The sequence below is a fragment of the Sturnira hondurensis genome, unplaced genomic scaffold (genome assembly GCF_014824575.4).
Source record: "Sturnira hondurensis isolate 20B ecotype Veracruz unplaced genomic scaffold, ASM1482457v3 Scaffold0002840, whole genome shotgun sequence".
Taxonomy (NCBI): domain Eukaryota; kingdom Metazoa; phylum Chordata; class Mammalia; order Chiroptera; family Phyllostomidae; genus Sturnira; species Sturnira hondurensis.
This window is the reverse complement of record NW_028075471.1, coordinates 24792309-24815303: the sequence shown is the minus strand read 5'-3', so window position 1 is coordinate 24815303 and position 22995 is coordinate 24792309. Positions and strand designations below refer to the sequence as shown.

General features: G+C 42.6%; 1 protein-coding gene across 2 annotated transcripts in view; it reads right to left on the bottom strand.

Annotated features, from left to right (window-relative positions):
- Window positions 1–22995, bottom strand: part of IMMP2L (inner mitochondrial membrane peptidase subunit 2) — a 643351-nt gene that overhangs the window by 137910 nt on the left and 482446 nt on the right. For both annotated transcript variants that reach the window (XM_037041124.1, XM_037041125.1), the window contains exon 6: window positions 1789–1891. In XM_037041124.1, the coding sequence (XP_036897019.1) occupies window positions 1789–1891 (103 nt within the window). The remainder of the gene's footprint in view (window positions 1–1788; window positions 1892–22995) is intronic.

Below are 22995 nucleotides of genomic sequence, written 5' to 3'. Positions count from 1 at the left end.
ACACAAATTCACATACTAAGAAATAAATAGGAAACAGGAAGTCATTTTGTGTCTCAGACTCATACTCTTGGTTCAAGGCAGAATAAAAAAGTAGATTTCCTTTAAGAACTTGATGTAAACCAAAAGGAAGTCAGGTGCTACACACAGTATATTTGTCAATGTGTAGCATGCTATAGTTTTTTAGCATAATAAACACAATGAAATTGTCCTTCACACACGATTCTCGCCTTCTCTCTTTTTTAAAGATGAAGTGACAGGATAGTTCCACACCTGATACCCTCTCCTGCGTGAACTCACGGTTCAGTGGTTCCAGGTGACGTGCCCAGAACCCAGCAGAGGGGCTCCAAGGACTGGGCACAGGGTGGGTCTCGGGCACCAGAACCCTTCCTTTCCCCTCCCAAATGAGGACGCAGGTGGGATATGGCGCACTGAGGGTCATACAACTTATAGAAATAGTATTTCACTGGCTAATTAATAAAGAAAAAGCAAACCAACCTCACACTTCTGCCACACAGCCTGCAACGGATAGCAAACCATCTACTTCAGAGTCCCTACAAATGAAAACCCAAACTAACGGGAACTAACGTTTTTAATGCTGATGTGGCTCAAAATGTGATACGTTAAATAGATTTAATCTTATGGATGGGAAAGAAATAAAAGGGCTCTTAGGTGATTTATTTTTGCTTTCAAGTTGTTACTGAACTTGCTCGCAGGAATTACTTTTAAGCTACAGGTGACACACAGGACTTCTGGTCTGTTGATCCCGCCTTTGGTACACGCTACAAAAACCAAACTGTACTTTTGTGATAATTACTACTCAAAAGCAAAAAAGGCTTTAGAGGTTTTTACCAGCATTGCAACTAGAAAAAAAGAAGTAGATATAGCCTTCTAAAATTTTTTTCACTTACCCCTAATTCTGATCTAATTGCATCTCTCAGTAATTGTGCTTCTAGCCGAAAGTGAGTCAAAGAGACTGCCCATTAGTGACAATAGTCAGCTTTAGGCAAAACCATGTGGACATGTGTGTGTTTTTTTTCCAAACCCACTTGAAGGTGTTCAATACTAACTTACATATAAATGTTAAGGTATAGATAGGACTCCATTGAGGAAAATCTAATGGGTGAAGAGCCACATTGTTTAAATAGACGTAGGTAACTAGAGATCAGGTGCAATCTCCAGGAACTAAAAGGTTATTTGCTTTATATAATGATTTATGTTAGGGGCTCATAAGTAGAGAATTTCCATACATATGCAAAATGAAAAACCATATATAAAATACCAGTTAACTCACATATTTTATGTACCATGAACTTGGCATAAGGAATGTCTGCATTTCTGCTGTAAGTTAAATGCTGACAAACTGTTACTCACCCATGTGATTTCCAAGATATTTGCGTTTTTAACAACTGATGTAGAAAACCAATGCCTAGAGGTCTTTTACACATTGTATCATCAGTTAAATAACTGAGAAGATAAGGTACCAAGCCATTCTGTGGGGGGGAACGACTCTCCCGTAGGGGCCAGTTGTCAGCCGAAGGCTCTTCTCATGCTTCATGGAAGCACCCGGGTTCCTTTCCATGCAACAGACAAACATGCACACACACACCAGCACACACGCCCCTGATGGCTTCCATGACCCATCCAGGACACTTGCAAGGAGATTTTCACATGTAAATTGTCTCCCTGCAAAGTTCATGATGGCTCTTGGACGGGTTACTCGAGCCAACCATCCGGCACACTCTTGCTCCTCCCAGTGAATTCCCTGACACCAGCAATGGGGTGACTTACAGGCCCGAAGGAGTTGCTGTCAAAGCTGTGGCCGTGGTGGTCGCCTTCCACCCAGATGTGGCCGCGGGGCACCTTGACGTAGCGGTTTTTGTGTCCGATGGTTCTGGGAAGAAACAGCACAAGCAAGGAGGTGAGGACAGCCAAGAGACCAAGCAGCGGGGCATGCGAGGCAAGCATGGAAAAAACGCCGCTGTAGAGATGCCAGCGACCCTTGTGGACTAACCACAAGGCGTCACCAAAGCCTCTGGGGGAAGTAAGGTGTGGTTAGGATTCTGCACCCTCACCTTGATGTTTTATTCACATTTCTGTAGGCAGGAATTTTGTGCTTTAGTAAATGCACCAGCACCAAATACCATGTTTTAATACTTTTAATTCACAATATCCTAAATATGTTTTTATAAAATTCAATCAGCCCTCACAAAACACTGATCGATTTAGTTCCCCTAATATTTGCTGTTAAGTCAATGTTCAATGCTGGGTCAGCGGTAATCTTCATTTTTTTGGTCAAAGGAACTTCTCAAACCAACTGATGGCACTTTTCATGACAGCTTAATTCTCTAAAATTCAGGATGTATAAGCAAAAACAAAAAACAAAACTCGATGATCTCATGTTAGACACAAACTATTAATGTCATTAAAAAATTTGGATGAGCACTGTTTAACTCCACATGTTATTCTTGAAAATGAGAAAAGGTTTACCATTTTGAAAAGGATTTAAAGAGCAGTGGTCAGTGACACACACTTCGAGCAGCACTCGGTGTCCTCACGGTGGTCAAGGACAGGGCACAATGACAGCCTCCAGCCCAGGGTTGGTGGCAATGGAGAAGGGACAGACTACTTTTTCCTGCTTTGCTAGGTGGGCCTAACTTTTTCAGATTTATTTATTAGGCTAAAATGTTCATCCCTTTTGACCTAGTTATTCTACTGGTAGAGATCCAGAGAAATAATCAGAAGTATGGACAAATATTTTATGGGGATATTCAATATAGGTCTTTTATGTATTATATAATAGTTATACACACAGCAATATTTTACATATATACTTTATATATATTCCTAAATACCCAATAAAACAAGATTGCTTAAATAAATTAAAAGGAGAGAATTAGAATAGACCATTATCCAATTCTATAATAAATTCTTTAGAAGGCAGAGACTGTTTCTTTTTCTTGTTTTATTTCCCAAAGCCTTGGAGAAAATGCCTGTCTAAAGAGGCTTTTCAACAACTATTGGCTGGATAATGAAATGAATGGATGAGTGATTGGCTGGTCACCCCTGGTCAAGAGAGTGAAGCCCAGAAACTGAGTTTTCACCCAGTTCTTCGAGGTGGAGTCCCCCAGACCATTTCTGTGGGTCCCTCAGACCAAGTCATACATGTGCAGAAGAATACATGAGAAGGTGCTACAGAAATGGAGACTGCTTATTATCTAGAATGGGTTCTGATTTTCAACATAGTTTCCATGTTGAATTACTTTGTTTTCGATCAGCAAAGCATTCACACAAGGAAGTGATACTGTAGCCATTGGAAGCCGACAGTAAGTTGCTGACAGCTGTCTATTTTTAACTACTACTGGGAAGAAGAGTTTCAGTGTTTCAAAGAAAAGGAAAAACAAGTTGAATGCATCTTCTTGTCACATACTCCATCATGTAAGGCTTCAATTAAAACTAGCCAATGAGCTCTTGACACCACTGCTGCTTTTTCCATGCAGTTGCCTCCAAGAACTGAAGTCCCATATCAAATCTGACTGACAAGGGGAGACCCTTGCTTCCACTTAATTGTTGGCAAGGCACACTCTGCTATGAAGCCCAAACATTTCCCCCTTTTTAAAGACAGTTATTCTGGATAAGTACTTAGAAAAAGAAAACAATTTTGTCTCTTGGAACAATCATTCAAGATGAACTATGAAATAAAACCAGCATAAAATCGATTCTTTACCGAAAGGGTAAGATTTCAGTCAAACACGAACCAGAAAAATAATATAAAACTTGGATTCAGTTTCAAGGTCATATAAACTGAGATGTCAAGATACATGTGATAGAAAATGACAGTATTATAGAATGACCCCTGGCAGCGACATACATCCTTGCATTGCTCATCTCACCTAAAAGCTTTAAATACACCCATCTTCCCATCACGTTCTAGCTCCTTACAGTGCTTCATTTTTCTCCCTTACACCTACTAACGTTTCACTTATTGGTTTATTTGCTTGTTGCCCATCCCTCCCCACTAGAATGTAACCTTTGGAATGTTGACTTTCCTGTTCACTGTTGTGTCCCCAGAGCCCAGAAAAAGGCACGGTGCAAGGGGCTCAACATGCACTCATCAAATAAATAAATAAATAAATAAATAAATAAATAAACGAACAAACAAATGAACGAATAAGTGAAACATACTGTCACAGAGGCAGAATAACACAGGGGAAATCTCAGAAAGCCTAGCAATAGACAAACCCATTTGAATCTTGATACTGGTGCCCACAAGGAATCCTGTACAAGGGACTGAGTTCTGACTTTAACGTGCCTATCTTTAAAATGGGATGCACGAGACACTCAGTGACTGGGCTGAGATGAAGGTCAGTGGTCAGAGGAGAGCACCGTGGAGGGGTGGCTGGGCAGCAGGGTCTCTGCAGTCTGCCGACGTGGGACTTGCATGTCTAACTTTCAAGTTCATGTGATCTTGGAAGGGGTGGGAACTCTATGTCAGCGTCTCATCTGAAGAACAGGGTGACTACCAGGACCTAACTCTTAAAGTTCCTCTCTGGATAAAGTGGCACTGGCTACACACTTGGTAAATGGATTCTCTTAAAACTGGAGCTGTTTTTTAAAGTAAATCCTCAATTTACTGTATAGTTCTGCTATACAGTAAGAACCCAATCAGTGCTAGTAATTATTACCATTGTCTTCCTTTGTCCACTATTTTCTTTCATTTCATAACTCAGAATGTGTTCAGCCTCCACTCTCTATCAGCACTGGTCTCATCAAACTACCTGAGCTAAATGCTTCGGTAATTTCTTTTCCCCACAGTTGCACTGTGCCTCTGGACTATTTTTAATGCTACAATGTATCTTTCTTTTTCTTTATTCTTATGCCATTCTAGGATACTCTGAAACTGGCATGTGAAAGCACTATCTCTTTGTGACTGTTTAAATAGGCCAAGCAGCGTGTGTGTTTCACCTACTAACCATTTACATGGTTGCATGTTGCGATGCTGGTGGACCATGGCTTCCCTAGATGCCAAATGGGTAGGAAACAGTTATTTGAGTTGTACAGCCCTGGTGAAATTCACACCATACACACAGTGTATATTCTGTGTCCCAGGTTTCAATCTCACTTTTCCAAAAACAACCCAAAGTAGCTTTAAAAATACACAATGATAAAATATTGAGCTGGTTCCTTCTAGGATGGCTGAAGAAATATAACTCTCCTAATTGAATTCCTCTAGGGATGGAATTTTAAACAGTTTTGTGCTCCTGAATTCACATAATAGAAAGACAAGATCATCCTTTAGGTGATTTAACAGTTAAGTGGTGTGTCAGCCTACGAGGTTGTCTATATCTATGGCCTGCACATAATTTGGGTTTTGAGAGTCAAAAATGAGTTCTGTATACTATTCTAACCACCTGTCCACAGAAAGGCATTTTTAGTGCTAGGTTTACAGAGACAAGTTACAAGAGTATTACCAACGAGAGGAGGAGGGACTGTCTCCAGTGTGATCTGACCTTGAAAACAATGGTTGTTTTTGTTAAGTCCCTGACTCTGCTGAGTGTCATCAGTTGAATACAAAACTATCCATGTAACCCCTGAGACAACAAAAATAAACAGGTTCCCATTCAAAGTGTTTCCCAAATATATATGCACGCATGCACACTTACACATTCTTAACTTGGGTAATTCGTACTTATAAGCCATGATTGGTTGGAATATTTTATTTCTTTATGATTCAAACCATTCCTTGGGTTTTTCTCCTTGTCCAAAGTAGTGGGTGCCCTGACCTGGATCCTGGACTTCTAGGTTTTGATTGTCATGGAGAGACCAGCAGTGTAGGGTTAAGGATTCAGAAGGATCAGGAAGGAAGTATGAACGAGATCTTGTATCATCGCCGATAGACTGGACTTTACCGGAGAAAAAGGAATTTACCATCAGGAAAGAAAAGTGGCAAGGACATTTGTCTAGCTAGGGTTGGCATTTGCGACAAAGTGAAAATCTCCCTTGAAAATCCACAGCGGGCTCTCAGCTGAGATCAGGGCTCAAGCCCACACTGTGGGTGTGATCTGGGAAAGTTAAGAATGGACGTTGACTGGCCCCAGGAATCCGATGGAAGGAAATGTGATTGTTCAGGGATAACACGTCAGATCAGAGTTTACACATTTATAGGTAAGTGTCAGGGAATAGGCACTCAGGATTCAAAATATCAGAACTCACAAGAAAACAGCCAGTATTAATGAGTCAGGCTGAACAATGAAGAGCAGAATTTGATGCCAGGACTTTGAGTAGTGAATTTATCAAACACAGAATATAAATTATACATATTTAAATATTTTTAAAATTAAAAAAGGGAATTTGCCGCCGCCCGCGGCAGCAAGGTGGTCGCGAGGTGAGGCGATGGACTTAACTTAATTAAAATAATGGAGAGGTCCAAGTGCTCCTGGCTGGCAAATGGCAAGTTTATTCAAGAAACTGCTGGCTTATATGCAGAACTACAGTGGCCCGAGAACAATGCTGTTTTACAAAAGTTTGTACATTACCGAAGGCTATCAAGAGGGCAAGATGTTCTCACATCCTGAGAACATTAGCCCACAGATAGCAGTGTCCTCAAGATTATCTCTTTCCTGGAACATGACGCACATGCCAAGACCTTGTTCCTGCCTTCAAGGCTGAGAAGGAGAAGGTCCAGAAGATGTCAAGATACCCGCCGGCTCCAGGGACCAGAAACCAAGTCCCGCCACCGTTTTCACAGTGGGGGCTCTGTCCGTGATCCCCTGCAGCCTGGCGGGCCCCCACAGGAATTAAAAATATGCGCAAGGAATACTATCCTATTTTTAAAGGACACTTGAAAAAGAATCAGATAGAACTTCTAAAATTTAAAATATATCATTAAATAGGAAGACAAAGAGTAGATTAGTATAAACTAAAGGAAGAAGTAATGAACTGGAATACATATCTAGAAAATTACTTAGAAGTTAGCACAGAGAGACAGAGAAATGGAAACTATACAGGAGCTATTAAAGGGACACAGAGCCCTGGCTGGTATAGCTCAGTGGATTGAGCGCGGGCTGGGAACCAAAGGGTCACCGGTTCGATTCCCAGTCAGGGCACATGCCTGGGTTGCAGGCCAGATCCCCCCATGTTAGAGGTAACCACATATCCATGTTTCTCTCCCTTTCTTTCTCCTTCCCTTCCCTTCTCTCTAGAAATAATAAAATCTTTTAAAAAAGAGATAAAGTCTATAAAAGACACAGAGAACATGTTAACATGTTAAAAAATATTCACAAGTGTAATCAGAGTCCCAAAGGAAGGGAATAAAAAGAAATGAGGAAGAGGAAATATTTGAAACAAGGAAGATAGGGGTACAGAATTTTTCAGAATTGATGTAAGCATGAATTCACAGATTCTGCAATCAAAGTGACCACAGTAAATACATAGAAAGAAACTGCCGCTGGATACATTGTAACGAAATTGCGGAACACTACAGATGCTCTCTCTGCCCAAAATTTTTGTGAAGTTGCCCAAGGGAGAAAAAGTAGATTACCATCAAAGAAAAGAATTAAATTCAAAGCCAAGTTCCCTTGTTAAGGTATAACTTAGATGAAGTACAATTCAGCCATTTAAAGCATACAATTCACTGATTTTTAAAAATCTATACAATCACATAATCACTAGATCAAGATATAAAACACCTAAATGATCAAAAAAATTTTCCTTGTACCTCTCCGCAGGTAAACCTGCCCTCACCACCATCTTCGGCTCTAGGGAACCAGGCTTAACTGCCCTCTGTCACTGCAGTTTTGCCTTTGCTGGCCTTTCCTCTGGATGGAATCATCCCATAGGTATTCTTTTATTTCTGCCTTACCTTAGTCTAATGCCTGAGATCAATCCTCGTTGTTGCATGTATTAGCAATTGGTTACCATTTTTCTTAATAATTTCCTATTATACTGACATACTACAATTAGTTCTTCCATCAATGATTGATGGACACTTGGGTAGTTTTCAATCTTTGACTATTGTCAATACAGTAGCTACAAACAGTTCAGTGAAAGTGCTCACGTGGATACGTTTTCCTTTCTCCTGGGTGCCTATCTGCAGGTGAGAAGGCTGGGTCACCTCGTAACTGAATGTTTCACCTTCTAACAAATTGGCACACTCTTTCCCAAAGCAACGGTGCCAGCAAATGGATGAGTCCCAGTGGCCCATGATTCACCAACGCTCACTGGTTATCATTCCTTTTAATAATATGAACCACGTTAGGGGCATGGGGTGCTTTAACGTTCACTTCCTTAACGACTAGTGATGTTATGCACTTTTTGTGATTTGCTTTCTTCTTTGGTGAACTATTAAAGTGTTTAAAAATTAAATTTGATGATTTGTCTTGTTATTGAGTTGTATAATATAGTCTGGAAGAACTTTGATCAGATTCATGTTTTTGTAAATACCTTCCTCTAATGAACATTTTAATTTTGATGAAGTCTAGACAATTTTTTTCTGGGATATGATTTTTATAGCATAACAAATTGTTCCCTAAACAAAAGTCACAAAGATTTTTTTCCTAGTTTTTTTCTACTTTTATCGTTTTGTAATTTGTTAATATGGTAAGAAAGTTCAAGTTCGTTCCATCCTTCCCTCCTTCCCTCCTTCCTTCTTTCCTTCCTTCCTTCCCTTCCTACCACATATGGACATCCAATATTCCAGCACTATTTTCTGAAAAAAAACAAACAAACTATTGTTTCTGAATTGAATTACTTTGTGCAATGATCTGAATTGTGTCTCCTCTAAACCTCTGTGTTGAAGCCTGTTCCCCCAGGATGAGGCCTTCTGGAGGTAATCGGGGTCAGAGGAGGTCGAGGGGAGGGGCCCTCATGGTGGGATTGGTGCCCTCGTGGACAGAGAGCAGAGAAGTTCTTGTGTTGTCACTCTGTCTGTCTGTCTCCCATGTGAGGACTTATACCAATAACATGCAGAAAAAAGGAAAGTGACTGAAAATATTTTTTCCTAAAGTTTTTAAACGTTTCTAGTGAAGAGTAGATATATTTAATATCATTATTTAAAAAAAAAAAAGAAGGGTAGGGATGTAATCTATAACTTCCTAACCAGTAGGAAAAAATAGAATTTAAACATCTTAGTTAATGCAATAGAATTCAGAAAATACAAAAAAAAAATAAGGAAGGAGGAAAAAGCAGGACTAATAGAAAGTACAAAATAAGATGGCATTGAAATATATCAGTACTTATAATAAAAGTAAAATGGGCACATCTAGCTAATTGAAAAAAAGAGATTCTCCAATTAGGTAAAACGTCTAGCTCGGTGCTGCTTATAAGAAAGATGCGTCACCAGCTCTGTGCAGTGGCAGTGCCGTAGCCACCGAGGTTTATTGGAGGCGCGATTGCTGCTAATTGAGAAAGATGCATAAACAAAAGAACACAGAGAATTTGACAGTAACAATAAGACAACAAATCAGGCAAACAATAGCTAGATTAACACCAGACAAAATGAGAGCAGGTCTGAGGGACAGACTGAAGTTTCTGCAGGAACCGATTGGGAAATGTCAGGGATGTCTTTTCATCCTCTAGAAGGATTTTAAGCAGGGAAGTGAGGTGAATCACTCCTTAAGAGCCATGGTCAGAGTCAGACCTGTGAGTTCTCCTAAGACCTCACGCTGTCCCAACAGTGCCCAGTGTACTCTTTCTCTCCGGATTCTGAATGCTGCCAACAGTATGTTTGCTTAGAAACCAAATGCTGAAGTAGCTTGGATTGGATTAGAAACAAATGTATGCAATTGACAGACAGTGAATTTAAGCAAATTTGGTTACAGTATTTCTAGTAAGTGATATCACCCAGAGCTACCTGTGATTACACTTCCCAGGACTGTAGCTGGAAATACCCCAGCAATAATGGAATATGGCCCCTCTTCGCACAGCTAATGTGGAGACGAAGCATTTAGGTGAGGCCACCGACGGAGCCAGAGGAGGGGCAAAGACTATACAAACCAGAACCCATGATTTCCTTCCCATTGCACCACAGCTCAGAACTGGCAGTCCCCAAGAACAGGTCTTAGCATCTCTTCACGAGAGGAAAATGAAATGTCAGTTTTTAAATAGACTGTAGGCTGTTGCTAGGTGATCAGGGCAACTCTATTTAGTTCATTTAAATTAAATGTTACATTTATACATATTCACAATCAAGTTGCAGAATTAATTTTGTAAATTTAATATGAACGCTCTTAGTACAGCTTTCTTCTTTCAGTGATGCATATTCCTGAGGTTCAATTTTTTTCTCTAAATTAGGATTACAGGAACTCAAATATGACAATTTCTTAATATATAGAATGTTTTCTCCTGTTAAACGTACATCTTAAAAATATCTATGGCTGCCCATGGAAACCACTGCAACTGTAGGGAAATTTGAGAAGATGACAATATTTACCAAACCTAGATTCCATCCATGCTGTATCAGGCCCCATACATGGCGCATACTTGGGCCCTGCCGTTCATCTCGGCGACGGGTGGCAGTTTACCTGTGTGTCACGGTTAGTCTGTGAGGATGAGCTTATGAACTCTGTGACAGAAGATGCTCTTCTCTTTCTTCACTGGTATGAATGAGCATTACCGAGTGGCTTCTACGTGAGATGGTATAGATGGTATAAATGGTACGGGGCAGATACCATTCCTTCTACCAAGATCACAATTTAACCTGTGATTCAAAACATGAGCAACAAACTGAACCATAAGATATAGACGGCATTCTAAACTTCCATAGATGGAATTTAACAAGTTGACAGCATCTATAAGGAAATAGCAAGAGGAATAGAGGAATAAATAAATGAATGAGTGCCAAACTTTGCAAACTGCATTGGTGTTCAAAGGATGGCATTATTTTAGGCTGGACTAGTCAGGAAAGGCATTACAAATAGTCAAGTTATAAAGGGCAGACACAGGGTACCAGGTGTAGAAGGTACTCTGGAATTCAAGTCCCATTTTACTTACAGAATGTGTGTGTGTATATACATGTGTATATACATGTGCGTATATACATATATGTGTGTGTATATAGACACACACGCATATACATTTCTCTTTCTTTAGTACATTATTTCCCTGAGACATGCAATCATAAATTAAGGGAAATATTTTATAAGTCACTTTGCAATGAAGATATTTGGTCATTATAGTTATACAGAAAAAATATATTAAATTTTATTCTGAAGACAAGATTATTAATTTTTACCTCATTATTTTATTTTTGTGTGTGGAGTTTGTTTCTGTTTTGTTTTGGGGTGGGGTTTTTTGGGGGGTATTGCTTTAAAAGGCTTTCTCCTTGATCTTGGTTTGTACATGTAGCTTCTAATTCTTTTTTATTATTTAAAATGCTGACATTTTTTAATGAGTTGGAAAATTAAGTGCCTTTTTCTTGGCTTCAATTTGGGGGTTCATAGAACTGTACTAATCAACGGGTTTGTTCACCCCAGCAGGATACACAGTAACAATCATTTCTGTTTGAGTTACATCTTCATGTGCAGAGCTCCCCAAAGCTTGGCATTTGCTCCACAGGGCAGGAGCATATGGGGGAGGCAGACCTGAACCTCGACCCTTTAAAGGTTCTCAGCTGGGCCCGAGAAATAAATGGACATAAAACAGATTAAGCAGAGAAAAGTACAGCAGGTTCTTGAATAATGCTTAATTCACGTTGTTTTGTTAGAACGTTAATGAGATGCCATAGAAACTTAGCTCTGGTTTATATCAATTAGCCCATGGCAAAATTGATTGTGTCATACATTATTCTGTTTAAAGTTTTAGAATCTATGCCCAATAATAAATAAAGACTTAGTGCATACAAATTTATACAGATTTTATGTGACATGAGACTCCTCATAAGAAATAAAGACCCTCCCCCATAAAAAAAAGAAATGAAATGACCCCAAGACAAGGCAGAACCTGTATGTTTTTATAATAGGCAGAACAAAGAGAAGCAATTATGGGAGAATAACTGGATTATGTGGGGAGGCTAGAGGAAGATAAGAATTATTTCAGAAGGCTTGCTTGTAGAGAATGTTCTGTCTCAACTTCTTGTCCCCAATGATAAGAATGTTACTTTGTTTCCAGTACAAAGAGGATGACTTTCCCATGAGAACTTCATCTCCTGCTTTTAAGAAAAAGTAGGAAATGCATTGGCCATTTCTCCAGTCCCTTTATGTCAAAATAATCCTTGTGCCAATGTGGAATATTTTGGGGTAGCATATCAGCCATCCTTCAAAGGATAATGCCAAAAAACACAAAGAGCAACCACACAAACGCAAAACTGAATAACCACAACCATGTTCCCGACTTGGCCAGCAACTGCTCCCATCTGTGACTGAAAGGGAGAGAGGGGGTTATGTGGGTCAGGTGCTACATAATTCACTAGGAACCAGAAGATGCTCTCCCACTGCAAAATCATTTTTTTCCTGGCTTTGTGGCAATTAGAGAACGTAGGCACCACCCTACGTGGTCCTTAGAATGAGACCCCTTATCTTCCTTTCCGTGGAAAGTTCTGGAAACCTGCCTGGGCACTCCTATTTCAGATTTGATGGTTTGTGTTTTTAAGCCACTTTCTAGGACTTCTAGGAAACAAATACTGCTCTTTCATCAGGCACATGAACGGTTTGCCTTCTTTTCTCCTGTTCCGTATGGACACCTGCAATTTTATTTTCTGAGAACTTGTTTCTCTGTTAACTCATTATCACCGACGTTGGTTACAGAACTCTGATCCTTCAAGTGTAGCAGGATGCAGTGACTTTTGAACACAACTTTTTATTCTGCATTTTAATGGTTATTTTAAAGCTTTATTCACCTACCAATAACATTTCTACATCTCTGTATAAAACTATGTCACCAGGCCTGGCCAGGTAGTTCAGCTGGTTAGAGTGTCAGTCCCCATATGCCATGGCTGTGGGTTCGATCCCCAGTAAGGGCTCATACAAGAATCAACCGATAAACACATACATAATAGAACAACAAATCTCTCTTTCTCTCAAATCAATTTAAAAAGAAGAATTAACCAGCCCTGGCTGGCATAGCTCAGTGGATTGAGCAAGGGCCTGTGAACCAGAGGATTGCAGTTTGATTCCCAGTCAGGGCACATGCCTGGGTTGCAGGCCAGTTCCCAGCGGGAGACACACAAGAGGCAACCATACATTGATGCTTCTCTTCCTCTCTCCTTCCCTTCCCCTCTAAAAATAAATACATAAAATCTAAAAAAGAAAAAAGAATTGACCAATGAATGAATAAATGGAACAACAGATAGATCTTTCTCTCTCCCCTGTCCTCTCTCCCTAAAACCAATAAATAAAAATTTTTAAAAACCTATACCACAAGAGACAATTAGAATCCATTGAACTTGCATTAAAATTCTTCATTTTATATGCTCGATATTGCAAAAAAATAAAATCACCTAATTAAAGTCAGCAAAAATTATCTCAATCACCATTTTTCCAACCGGATATTCCTTAATATGCCTTTAATGGTTTCCTTCAAACAGCATTATGGGGAGAGAACAGAATGACTTCTTAAGAGTCACCATACTAGCTAGATTACCCATTTAACAACTCCTGACTACATCTCACAAAACATAAATGTGAATAAAACAGGTTTCATAGAGTACCAAACAAGGGGTTTTGCTAATTCAAGCCCAGCTGCTTTAGCCATTAGGAACCTGTATTACAAACCCGTATTGCAATGTCTGGAGTGACGGAATTCATATGCAAAGAGGAAAGTGAGTTGCTACAAAGTCAGAAAAACCTGTGCCCCCTTTCCTCTCCCCTAACGGTTCCCTGGTGACAGGTCCCTGTCCAAGACCTGTCTGGACTGCAAAGCACGGAGGAGGTTACCAATCAGACTGCCTTGCCGCCACGCAGCTTTGCTGCAAACATAAAGTGTATGGAAGCTTCCTAGGATATGTTGCTTCACGAGTGTCTTCAGATATTTGCTACCAATGACTTAGCCTCAAGTAAGTAGAGAGCAGTTCTCTCTGATGTAAGCCTGGCTTTCTGTTATGGAAGAGAAATTTCAGGTAAGGTTCAATTCAGATAAAAAGAATAGAAGCTCACTTCTAATGAGGTTGTATTAATCTTTGGATGTAACCCCGAATAATGTAAAACAGCATAAAACTGACTTGAATATCCAATGAGTTTTTATGGTGACCATCTGCCCTGTAAGCAACTGAATGCAAGCAGATGAAATGCATCTTAAAGAAACTGTAACTTCTCGTGTTGTGGTGAAGGCAGAGTTAGTCTTCCACGGACACACCTTCCTGCTCTTCTGCCAGGCGGGCCAATGGCTGTTCCCCAAAGTATAATTTTCAATTATATAAATCACCCCGTGAAACTTTGAAACCAAATAGAGAAACCATAGCTAAAACTGGGGGAAAACCCCAGGATTCACTCTTACTTCTGCCTGGAGTCCAGCAACTCCTCCTCCCACGCTGGTCCTGGCCACCAGCATTCCCTCCCTAGACCCCTGAGGTCACCTCTGTGCTGGCTTTCCTGTCTCTGCTCTCCTCCATCCTTGGCCATTTTCCACACCACCCATCCACAGGTGTAGGACGATCCTGTCCTACAGCTCTGCTGTTGAAAAGTCTCCCAGAGCTTCCCATTACACAGATGACAATCCCTCTTCCTCATGGTGACCTGCAGGCCCTCACACTGGGGGGTCGCAGCTTTGGCACCAGGGACATCTTGAGTCAGATACTTCTTAGTCACTGTGCAATTCAGGATGTTCAGTAGCAATCCTGGCCCCACACCCAGTACGCACCAGCAGCATCCTCCTCTGAGCTGTGACAATCAAAGGTGTTGCCAGGCACACACTCCTGGGGGACAGAACCAGCCCTTCTGGGAACTGCTGCCCCATGTGCCCAGCCCCAGGCTTGGTCTCATCCCCTTGTACTGACCCCACGCCCCCAGACCAGCCCCGTGGACGTGGTGACCTCTGGACACGGCCCTTTTGTGCATCACTCTTCTCCGTGGGGAATGCTCTTCCTCGGGGCTCATTTTCAACCTAATTTGTGTTCCATGTTCCTGTTTAAATGTCCTCTCTCTCATCCACGTTAGTTCCTCCAGTCACCGCTGCCCCTCAGCACTGTTCACTGTTCACCGCTGCCCTTCTTCACTGTTCTTCTCTGCCCCCTGGCTTTATAACCCAGTTCACCATGTACTTGATTTCTGTGTATTGCCCCCACGGGAATGAAAGTTCCCCGAGCAAAGACTGGACCTGTTTTGTTCCACACCGTCTTCCGTGTGTTCAGTAGGTACTCAATAAATGCAGACTGAATAGGCGAATGAGTGTGAATTCTGGGGGCCATCCTTTCAGAGTCCTGTGAACAACTGGAAGTCACTGCTCCTCTCATTTTGGTAACAGCATCGCATAAACTTTACACTGATCGGGACCTTAGAAATCCCCAGGCAACACGGTCGTCTTACAAATAGGAAGTAAATCTGAAGGCTGAGAGGTTAGTTTGTCAACAGTGATGGACTTAGTCTGTGTTAATTGACTTTTGAAAATCAAAATGACAAAAACCAAATTTCAGGGCCTCTCTTTGTAGTCTTCCTTGTGGGCATTTTATGCGCATTGATGAGAGCTTCAGTTACACATCAGATTTTTAGAAAACTCTGAGTTGGACGTGTGAACACGTGTTGAGTGCACGGCCATTGGTCAAGAGGGCTATCACTTACTGTCTGGTGAGGGGAAGACCACTTTGTCTTTGAGTTTTAGACAGTAAATTCTCCTAGCCACATAGATAATGAAAGGAAACAATGAAAGAAAAGTAATGGATGATGGTTGATACAGAGGGTAGTAGTTTCCGATTTATAAACTAAAACAATTCAAATTTCCTAAAGCACAGAGTGAGAGACTTGGCACCAGCAGCACCTGCCGGATTCACGGTTCATGGAGATATCGAGTGATTTCATCAAGGCTCTGAGACTGCATGGGGGATGGTACCATCGACACATACGGCGTTCAGATACACAGCAACAGTCAGTAATTCATAACATGATAAGTAAAGTGAACTCAATTCACATGTATTAAAACGAACATCTAAAATGGACATTTGGGGGGGCTTGGGAGGATTAGAAGGTTAAGAATGGCAACGTCTCCAATCTCCAGACCCTGACGATATCGCTTGCCCACAGAAACGAACACACAACAGAATGCGACACGTTGCAGACTGGAGATGCAGTCGCAGCCACGACCTACTATTTCCTGAGTACTGACTGCAGACCATGTAGTGTTCACAGTGACAGTCACTTAGGGTTTTTGTCAAACCAGGGGAACAGTGAAGGGTTTGCATCCCGGTGCACGAAAGCCTGGACACCTAACCAAGATGACTCATTCTGACTGGCTGATCTTGAGCTGGGAAATGAGAAAAAATAAATAAAATTGTCCTGCACGGTATGGACAGTACCATGACAAGAGGTAGGTAGATGACAAATCACACGCAGGGCTCATGTTAGGAAAACTGCATTCTCTGGTGTGGCTGGACTGCGGTTTAATGGAAGCCAGCAAGGTAGGCTACAGTTGGGAATGGATGGACAGTGGAGAAAATTAAATATCAGTGAAGGAAGCACATACTCTATTTTGCAGGTAATGGGGAACATTTGGAGGCTGTTGATCAAAAAAGTGGCATCATTATCCTCAAAGGACTAGCAGCCTGGACCACAACGCAGACTGAACAGATGAGGCAGCTGCCGGTGGAAACCATTCCCCCGGACACATCAGTGCAACCAGGCTCTTCCAGAGGGAGCCCTTGCTTTCTACACACGCCGCCCTCCCGTGCCAGTGGGGGCAGTGTTAGGTGTGCGTGGTTTGTAGCCACTTCTCTCTGAGATGATGGTTCTTCTTGAGGCCTAATGCTGTTCAGCTGCCCCCCACAGTTTTGGGGCTTGCTGGGCGGCGCCCCCAGGGAAGCAACCCGACAGCTCCAGCACACCCTAGTGTGCACGGCTGTCTGCCAGTGAATGTGCGTCCCGGGGGACGACCTGTTCCCTCTTGTGCACCACGGCCACTTCATCAACATAATCTCCGTATCTTACGAGAGGATATCTAGCTCATTCTAATAAAAGCACTCCTGTTTCACCTTTATCAAAAATCATCCCACTTAGAATATAAATGCTTATCATTATATTCCCTTCAGGATTACAAAACACCGCTCTGATGAGATGAAACAGGCTTACCATGGAAACCTCTAAAGCCACCTAAACCTGCTTTGCTGTGCCCTGCCTCAGTGGGGCCCCACATCTAGTGGCATCCCCTGTCGTGTCTGTTACTGACTGCTATGCTGTCTACACATGATCAGCTTGACCACAGCTCCCAAACACAGCAAAACTAAACAACGGGTTCTGGGAGCCAACCATTCCCAAACCCAAAGTCTGCCTCATTCCTTTGTCACGTGGGTTCTCTCCTTGGCACCGTAACAGTCTCCAGGTCATGGTCAAGTTTGTGGTTGCCCTGCAGGTTTATTTTGGGTAGGATACCAGGATTAGAACAGTTTGGTACCTGTCCTTACAATTATACTTTTAAAGACTGTCCTGTAACATCTGCCTCATGAAAGCAAATGAAAGTGAAAAGGATGAATATTTCATCATTTCCTCTAACTTTTTAATGACAGGTTTGTTTGTTTTTTCTGAGCAGGTGTTTTTGATAGTCATTTAGAGGGGCTGGTAGACAGTCTTGGGTGTTCTGGAAAAAAGTACAGAACAGGTGATATCAAACAAAAAAGATGAACAGAAGTTAGTAAAAAAATAAATAAAATAAGAGATTAACAAAAGGCATTTCAGGCAAAAGAAAAGCACGTTCAAAGGCAGAAACAAGAGCCCACAAAGTGCCTCAAAGTCAAGGTTAGAAGATCCCTGGGTCCTGGGCTGGCCAGTCGCCATCCTGCCGAGCTCTGTGGTTCCATGATCCAAAAGGACTAGAAACCCTCTCACCCAACACAATCCAGAGTAATCATCATTAATTTTGTAAGTTGGCAAAGCATGGAATTATTTTTTAAAACTTTCATTTTTTCAATTGCGTCATTGTATTATAAAACACATAATGCACAATGAATTCTCCAGCCTTTTGAGATGAGACGCTGCTTCTTTGGGTACAAATAAGCCCACGGTTGAACCGAGCATCTTGCCTACACCACACTGATGCTGCACTGTTTATAATTCTCACTTTTAGTCTCTCCACACTGCAGCGAAAACTTACAGAGTTGAGACGCAATCTGAATGCTGACTCCGAGACTCCCACAAGTCTTCCTGCGTGTTCGCAGCTCTCTCCTCACATTTGACAGCCATTTAGAAGGAAAAACTCATCACATGTCAGTTTTTCAAAACAGTTGACTGTTTCTCTTCCTCGCGCTTCACAGATCTGTACAATATTTAGTTAAATTACATGTATACAAGAACAGGCACAACTAGCGTGAGCGTGTTTGGGAATAACCACAGCCGATCTTTTCTCAGGCGTGCGTTGTAGTGGGTGGGGACAGAAGCTCACGGCATTTCTGCTACGAGTGAGCATCCCAGGACCCCAGCCTCGGACGGACGTTGTGCGTTGTGCAGAAGGAATCAAGCTCATCCAGGAGGAGGATTCGCTTAAGGCAGTGCCTGTTCTGTTTGTGCGGCAGCAGGGCAGGACGGGAGGAAGCCACGCCAGTGGAAATAGAGGGCAGACAGAGAAGCTGGTCTCTGACCTTGGGGAGCCCAGGTGAGGCAGCCTGAGCAGAGCCTCCCCCGAGGAGCCTGCGGCGCCTTTGCCAGGGAGTGCATGCTGCCCCCTCACCCACTAGCCTTGGCCGCAGGCAAGTTACTCTAACCCTTAGAGATTCAGCTCTGCCGATTTTAAAACAAAAGTTCCTTATCCACCCAGTGGTTTATTTGTTTGTTTGTTTGGGGTTTTTTTTAGGATGAGTTAACACCGTAAAATATGTGTTTAGAACAGTGCCTGGTCAAAACACTCAACTGATGTCAACTTTCTCATTACACAATCATCCTAACTTAGCTATAGAGTCCTCTGAACAGCGCCTGGCCTATAACAAAACTCTGGTGCTAATTTGTCAGTGTTGTTGTTGTGATGAGCCACTTCAAGGTTTCAAATGAAAGAGTGATCGGTTTGCATTCCGGAAGAAGAAACCGGGACAACAGTGAGAGGGAGGGATTAGGAATGGCAGGGCGGGAAGTTAAGGGAATACACCTGAGAGGAGGAGACGCTCAGAAGGTGCTGAGCTAGGATGTCCCCTGGAGGGACAGGTGGAGGACAGATGGAGTGAAGACTCAGGCTCATGGCCACACGTGGCAGGGCTGGCTGTGTGCCCGGGTGAGGCTCAGGAGTGAGGCAGGAACAGGGGACCTTTCCCACGCGAGGTGTTTTCTGTGCAGCTGCACCCCTGTACGCCATGCTTTTGGGTTACTAGTAAACTCGGGAAAGTGCTAAGGAAATCAAAGCAGGTATTTCTAAGAGATTCACAAAACCAGCTACAAAGGAGAAAAAATGTCTATAAACAATATTGTCTGTATCCAGCTGCCTCCGTGTCAGAATAACCCGACCCCTTTTGTATTAAGCTACCAAACCTCTCTCCCCTCCTCCCATATTAGTTCCAGTTTTGGATCCCTAAACTATGCAGGCAGTTTTTTTTTTTTTTTTTAAAGATCCAGGCATGAAAGTCTTGTGGAATCATTCTTTGAACATGTTTCCTTTAATGGGACCTTACTGGATGGCTGATTTAGTGTCGGCTCTACTGAGAAAACCCTGAACAACAAGTTTGAGCTGGAAAATCATGGTGCTCTTTCTAGGGAAACTTAAAGGGATTCCAGACAGTCTTGGTCTTCCCTGGAATGGGGCAACTATGGATACTTAAGATGCACTGAGGTTTCCAAAAACCACAGGGAGGGAGAAAGATACTCTACCCTTAAAGAACTGTCAACATGCCCTCTGGACAAAATATAGATCAATATTTGGCTAAATAGATAGATGACTATGTAACTACAGAAGCCCTGTTTTCAATAATTTATGCATGCAGCCTTTCACATGCATTGGGACTCATTAGGATTTGAGAGGGTTCAGGCAATGGGGGAAGGCAGGGCTGCAAATAAAACTTCTGCCTGCGCAGAACTAAATGAAATAACAGGACTCGCAGGTGAAATTTAGTAACTCTCAGTTCCCTTACTCTGATAAACATTGATTGAGCACCGTGCACTGGGATACAAACATGAGATAAAGCAGACACAATCCATCTTTTTAAGAAACTTCACATCTAGTGGGAAAGATGAGCATTAATAGAGTAATCACTCAAGGATGTAAAGCAGCCAGACTCAGGACTGTGAGAGACAGGTGTTGGGAAGCCACAGGTATGAGGGAAATCTGACCTGAGCTGAGAGAGTTGGGGGTGCTGAGCAGAGAAGGGGCCTGTCAGGCATGTCAAGGGCACGTGCAAAAGTCCTGGGTCCCCAGGAAATTCAGGACATTTGAGAAACTCAAAAAACTCCCAGGGAAGAATGAAGAGCGATACAGATTGAGGACAACGTGGTGAGCGGGGACCAGGTTGCACTCACTTTGCAGGGAGAATACAGGATGCCAGTCCAGCGGTTTTGTTTATTCCGTTGTTTAGATGCCTGAATGAAGTCCCCAGTGAGACAGGACTATGTACCCTAACAGGGCGCAATGTGGTTGTGTAACTGTCCCCTTAAGAGACCTGACCAAAGGTCTAATGTACAGACCGCCAGAGGTCAATGCCGTGAGCTGACTCCACTTCAGAGGCCCAGGAAACGCTGGCCGGCTAAGCAGAGTCGAGGTTCTGAAGAAGGAAGCAGTCATCACGGGAACGTTCCCCTGAGCTTTGTCCTTTACCAGGCTGCTGTCGGGCCAGGCACGACTGCCCTGCAGGCTGTCTGGATCCCCTCTCCACCTGGCTGTCACCCTCCAGCCCTGGCCTCCCTCCCTCTCCACTCCCCCTCCTGCCCCCGCTGACTCCCAGGGCTTATCAAATCCATCGGCTGGCCCCATGGGTCCATAACCTATGCCTGCATTCTTCACAGAAAGAAAAGGGTGGGTCCATATATTGTAAGTTTGGAAAAGCCTTACCTTCAGGAATACTAGCAGTGTTAAAAAAAAAAAGAGTGATGACATGAAATCAATCGGGGTGCCAACAACGGAGACACGGGGGTGCGCCAAAGCTGAGGAAGGGAGCTTTAAGTGCCAGGACTTTGGTTAACCATTCGGCTTGGCAGAGACTGGACAGGGTAGTCATTGGAGAGGGGAAACGTGGGCATGGAACCCCAGATCAAAGGAGTGATGCATGCTGGGCTCGGGGTGCAGGGTGAAATGTTAGGGTAGAAAACCGCACACCTGGGACACAGCATTCAGAGAGCAGTCATTCAGGTAGAAGGAGGGGTGGGGGCACAGCGGTGAGAAGAGTCGGGCCTTCTGCTGGGCCATGTGCCACCCATGGGGAGGCTGCCTGATGACAGCTGTCCTCTAGCAAATTAACGCAGTAACTCTCGGGTTTGCCCATGCATTCAGTACACAGTTATTCAGCTCCTATGGTGCCCCCAAGTACAGGGCTGGGTCCTAGGAGGGTAGGTGATAACCCAGGAAGGGGACAGTTACTAATATAAATGGTGAAAAGTTGGAGGTAGGGCAGCACCCTTGAGGAGGGAAAGGAAGTTTCTGAGAGACTTGGACATTGTTATCCCAGATGCATCGTGGAGGTGAGAAGGGGGCATCGAAGCTGATTCCACAGTTTGAAGTCCACGAGATGAGGGGCTGCTGTGTCAAGTACAGAGTCCGGCCACATTTCGGGGGGTAGAGCAGAAGCCCATTTGAGGTTCCAGTGACAGAGTTTCCAGTAGTGTGTGATTTCATCAAGTTGAGGGGTTCCAATGACAAACGGGGTTCATGTACAGGACAAACAACCATCTCTGCTCACTCATGGTCCTTGGCCAACAATACACACTTCCGGTAGGCGGGACAAATAACATGATTCCTACTCACTGGGGGACATATTTTTGATTCAGGAAATGTCTTTATTTTAATATTCTTCTGCTAGTGAGATTTAGTATAGTAGGAAGTAGCTAGTAGGAGGATTGCAGAATGTGTGAAAATAAAGATATTTAGGAGAGAACATTATAATCTACTCTTAAATACACAGGGTCCTGCAGAAGTAACACCTGCTTGAGTGTGCTTGGTAGGGTAATAATATGGGTGTAATAATTTATAGTTTTAATTGGAACATTTCACCTAAAATGTCATATGGTGTGCTTGAGGGTGTTATGTTACATGCTTGTGGTTTTGTAATAAAAGATATTGTAATAAAAAGTGGCATTATTTGTGCCAGACCCTGTATATGAATATCCATATATGTATATATATACATTTATATTTAATTATATATACATGAATATATTTTTAAATACAAATTAGTCTCTCTCCATGTATATACACACATACACACATTCAAGAGGTCTGTCTGGAAAAAGTTCAGCTGTTGTTAATATAACAAGGATGGTTTGTGTGACATTGATGTGACCTGACAGCCAAGGAGAATGGACAGGAATGCGCATACATGGACAATGACAACTTCATTGTACTTGTCAGTGGGGGTGGTAGATGCTGTTGAGTGAGTGGATGTACTGCGTGGCTGCCACATTCAAAATGACTGAGCAAGTAGAGAAATAAATCTGCATCAAATTTTGTGAAAAGCTTAAACATTCCTTGGCACAAAAACGATTCAGATGATTCAGAAGGATGAAGCCATGGACAACTGGTGATTGGCAGCTTCGTCATGACGACGTGCCCGCTCATGCATCAGGTTTCATGCAGAAATTTTTGGTGAAGCATCAAATTACCCAGGTGACTCAGCCCCCCTACAGCCCAGATCAGGCACCCTGCTACTTCTGGCTTTTCCCCAAACTAAAATCACCTTTGAAGGGAAGAGATTTCAGACCATCGATGAGATTCAGGTAAATGTGACGGGGCAGCTGATGG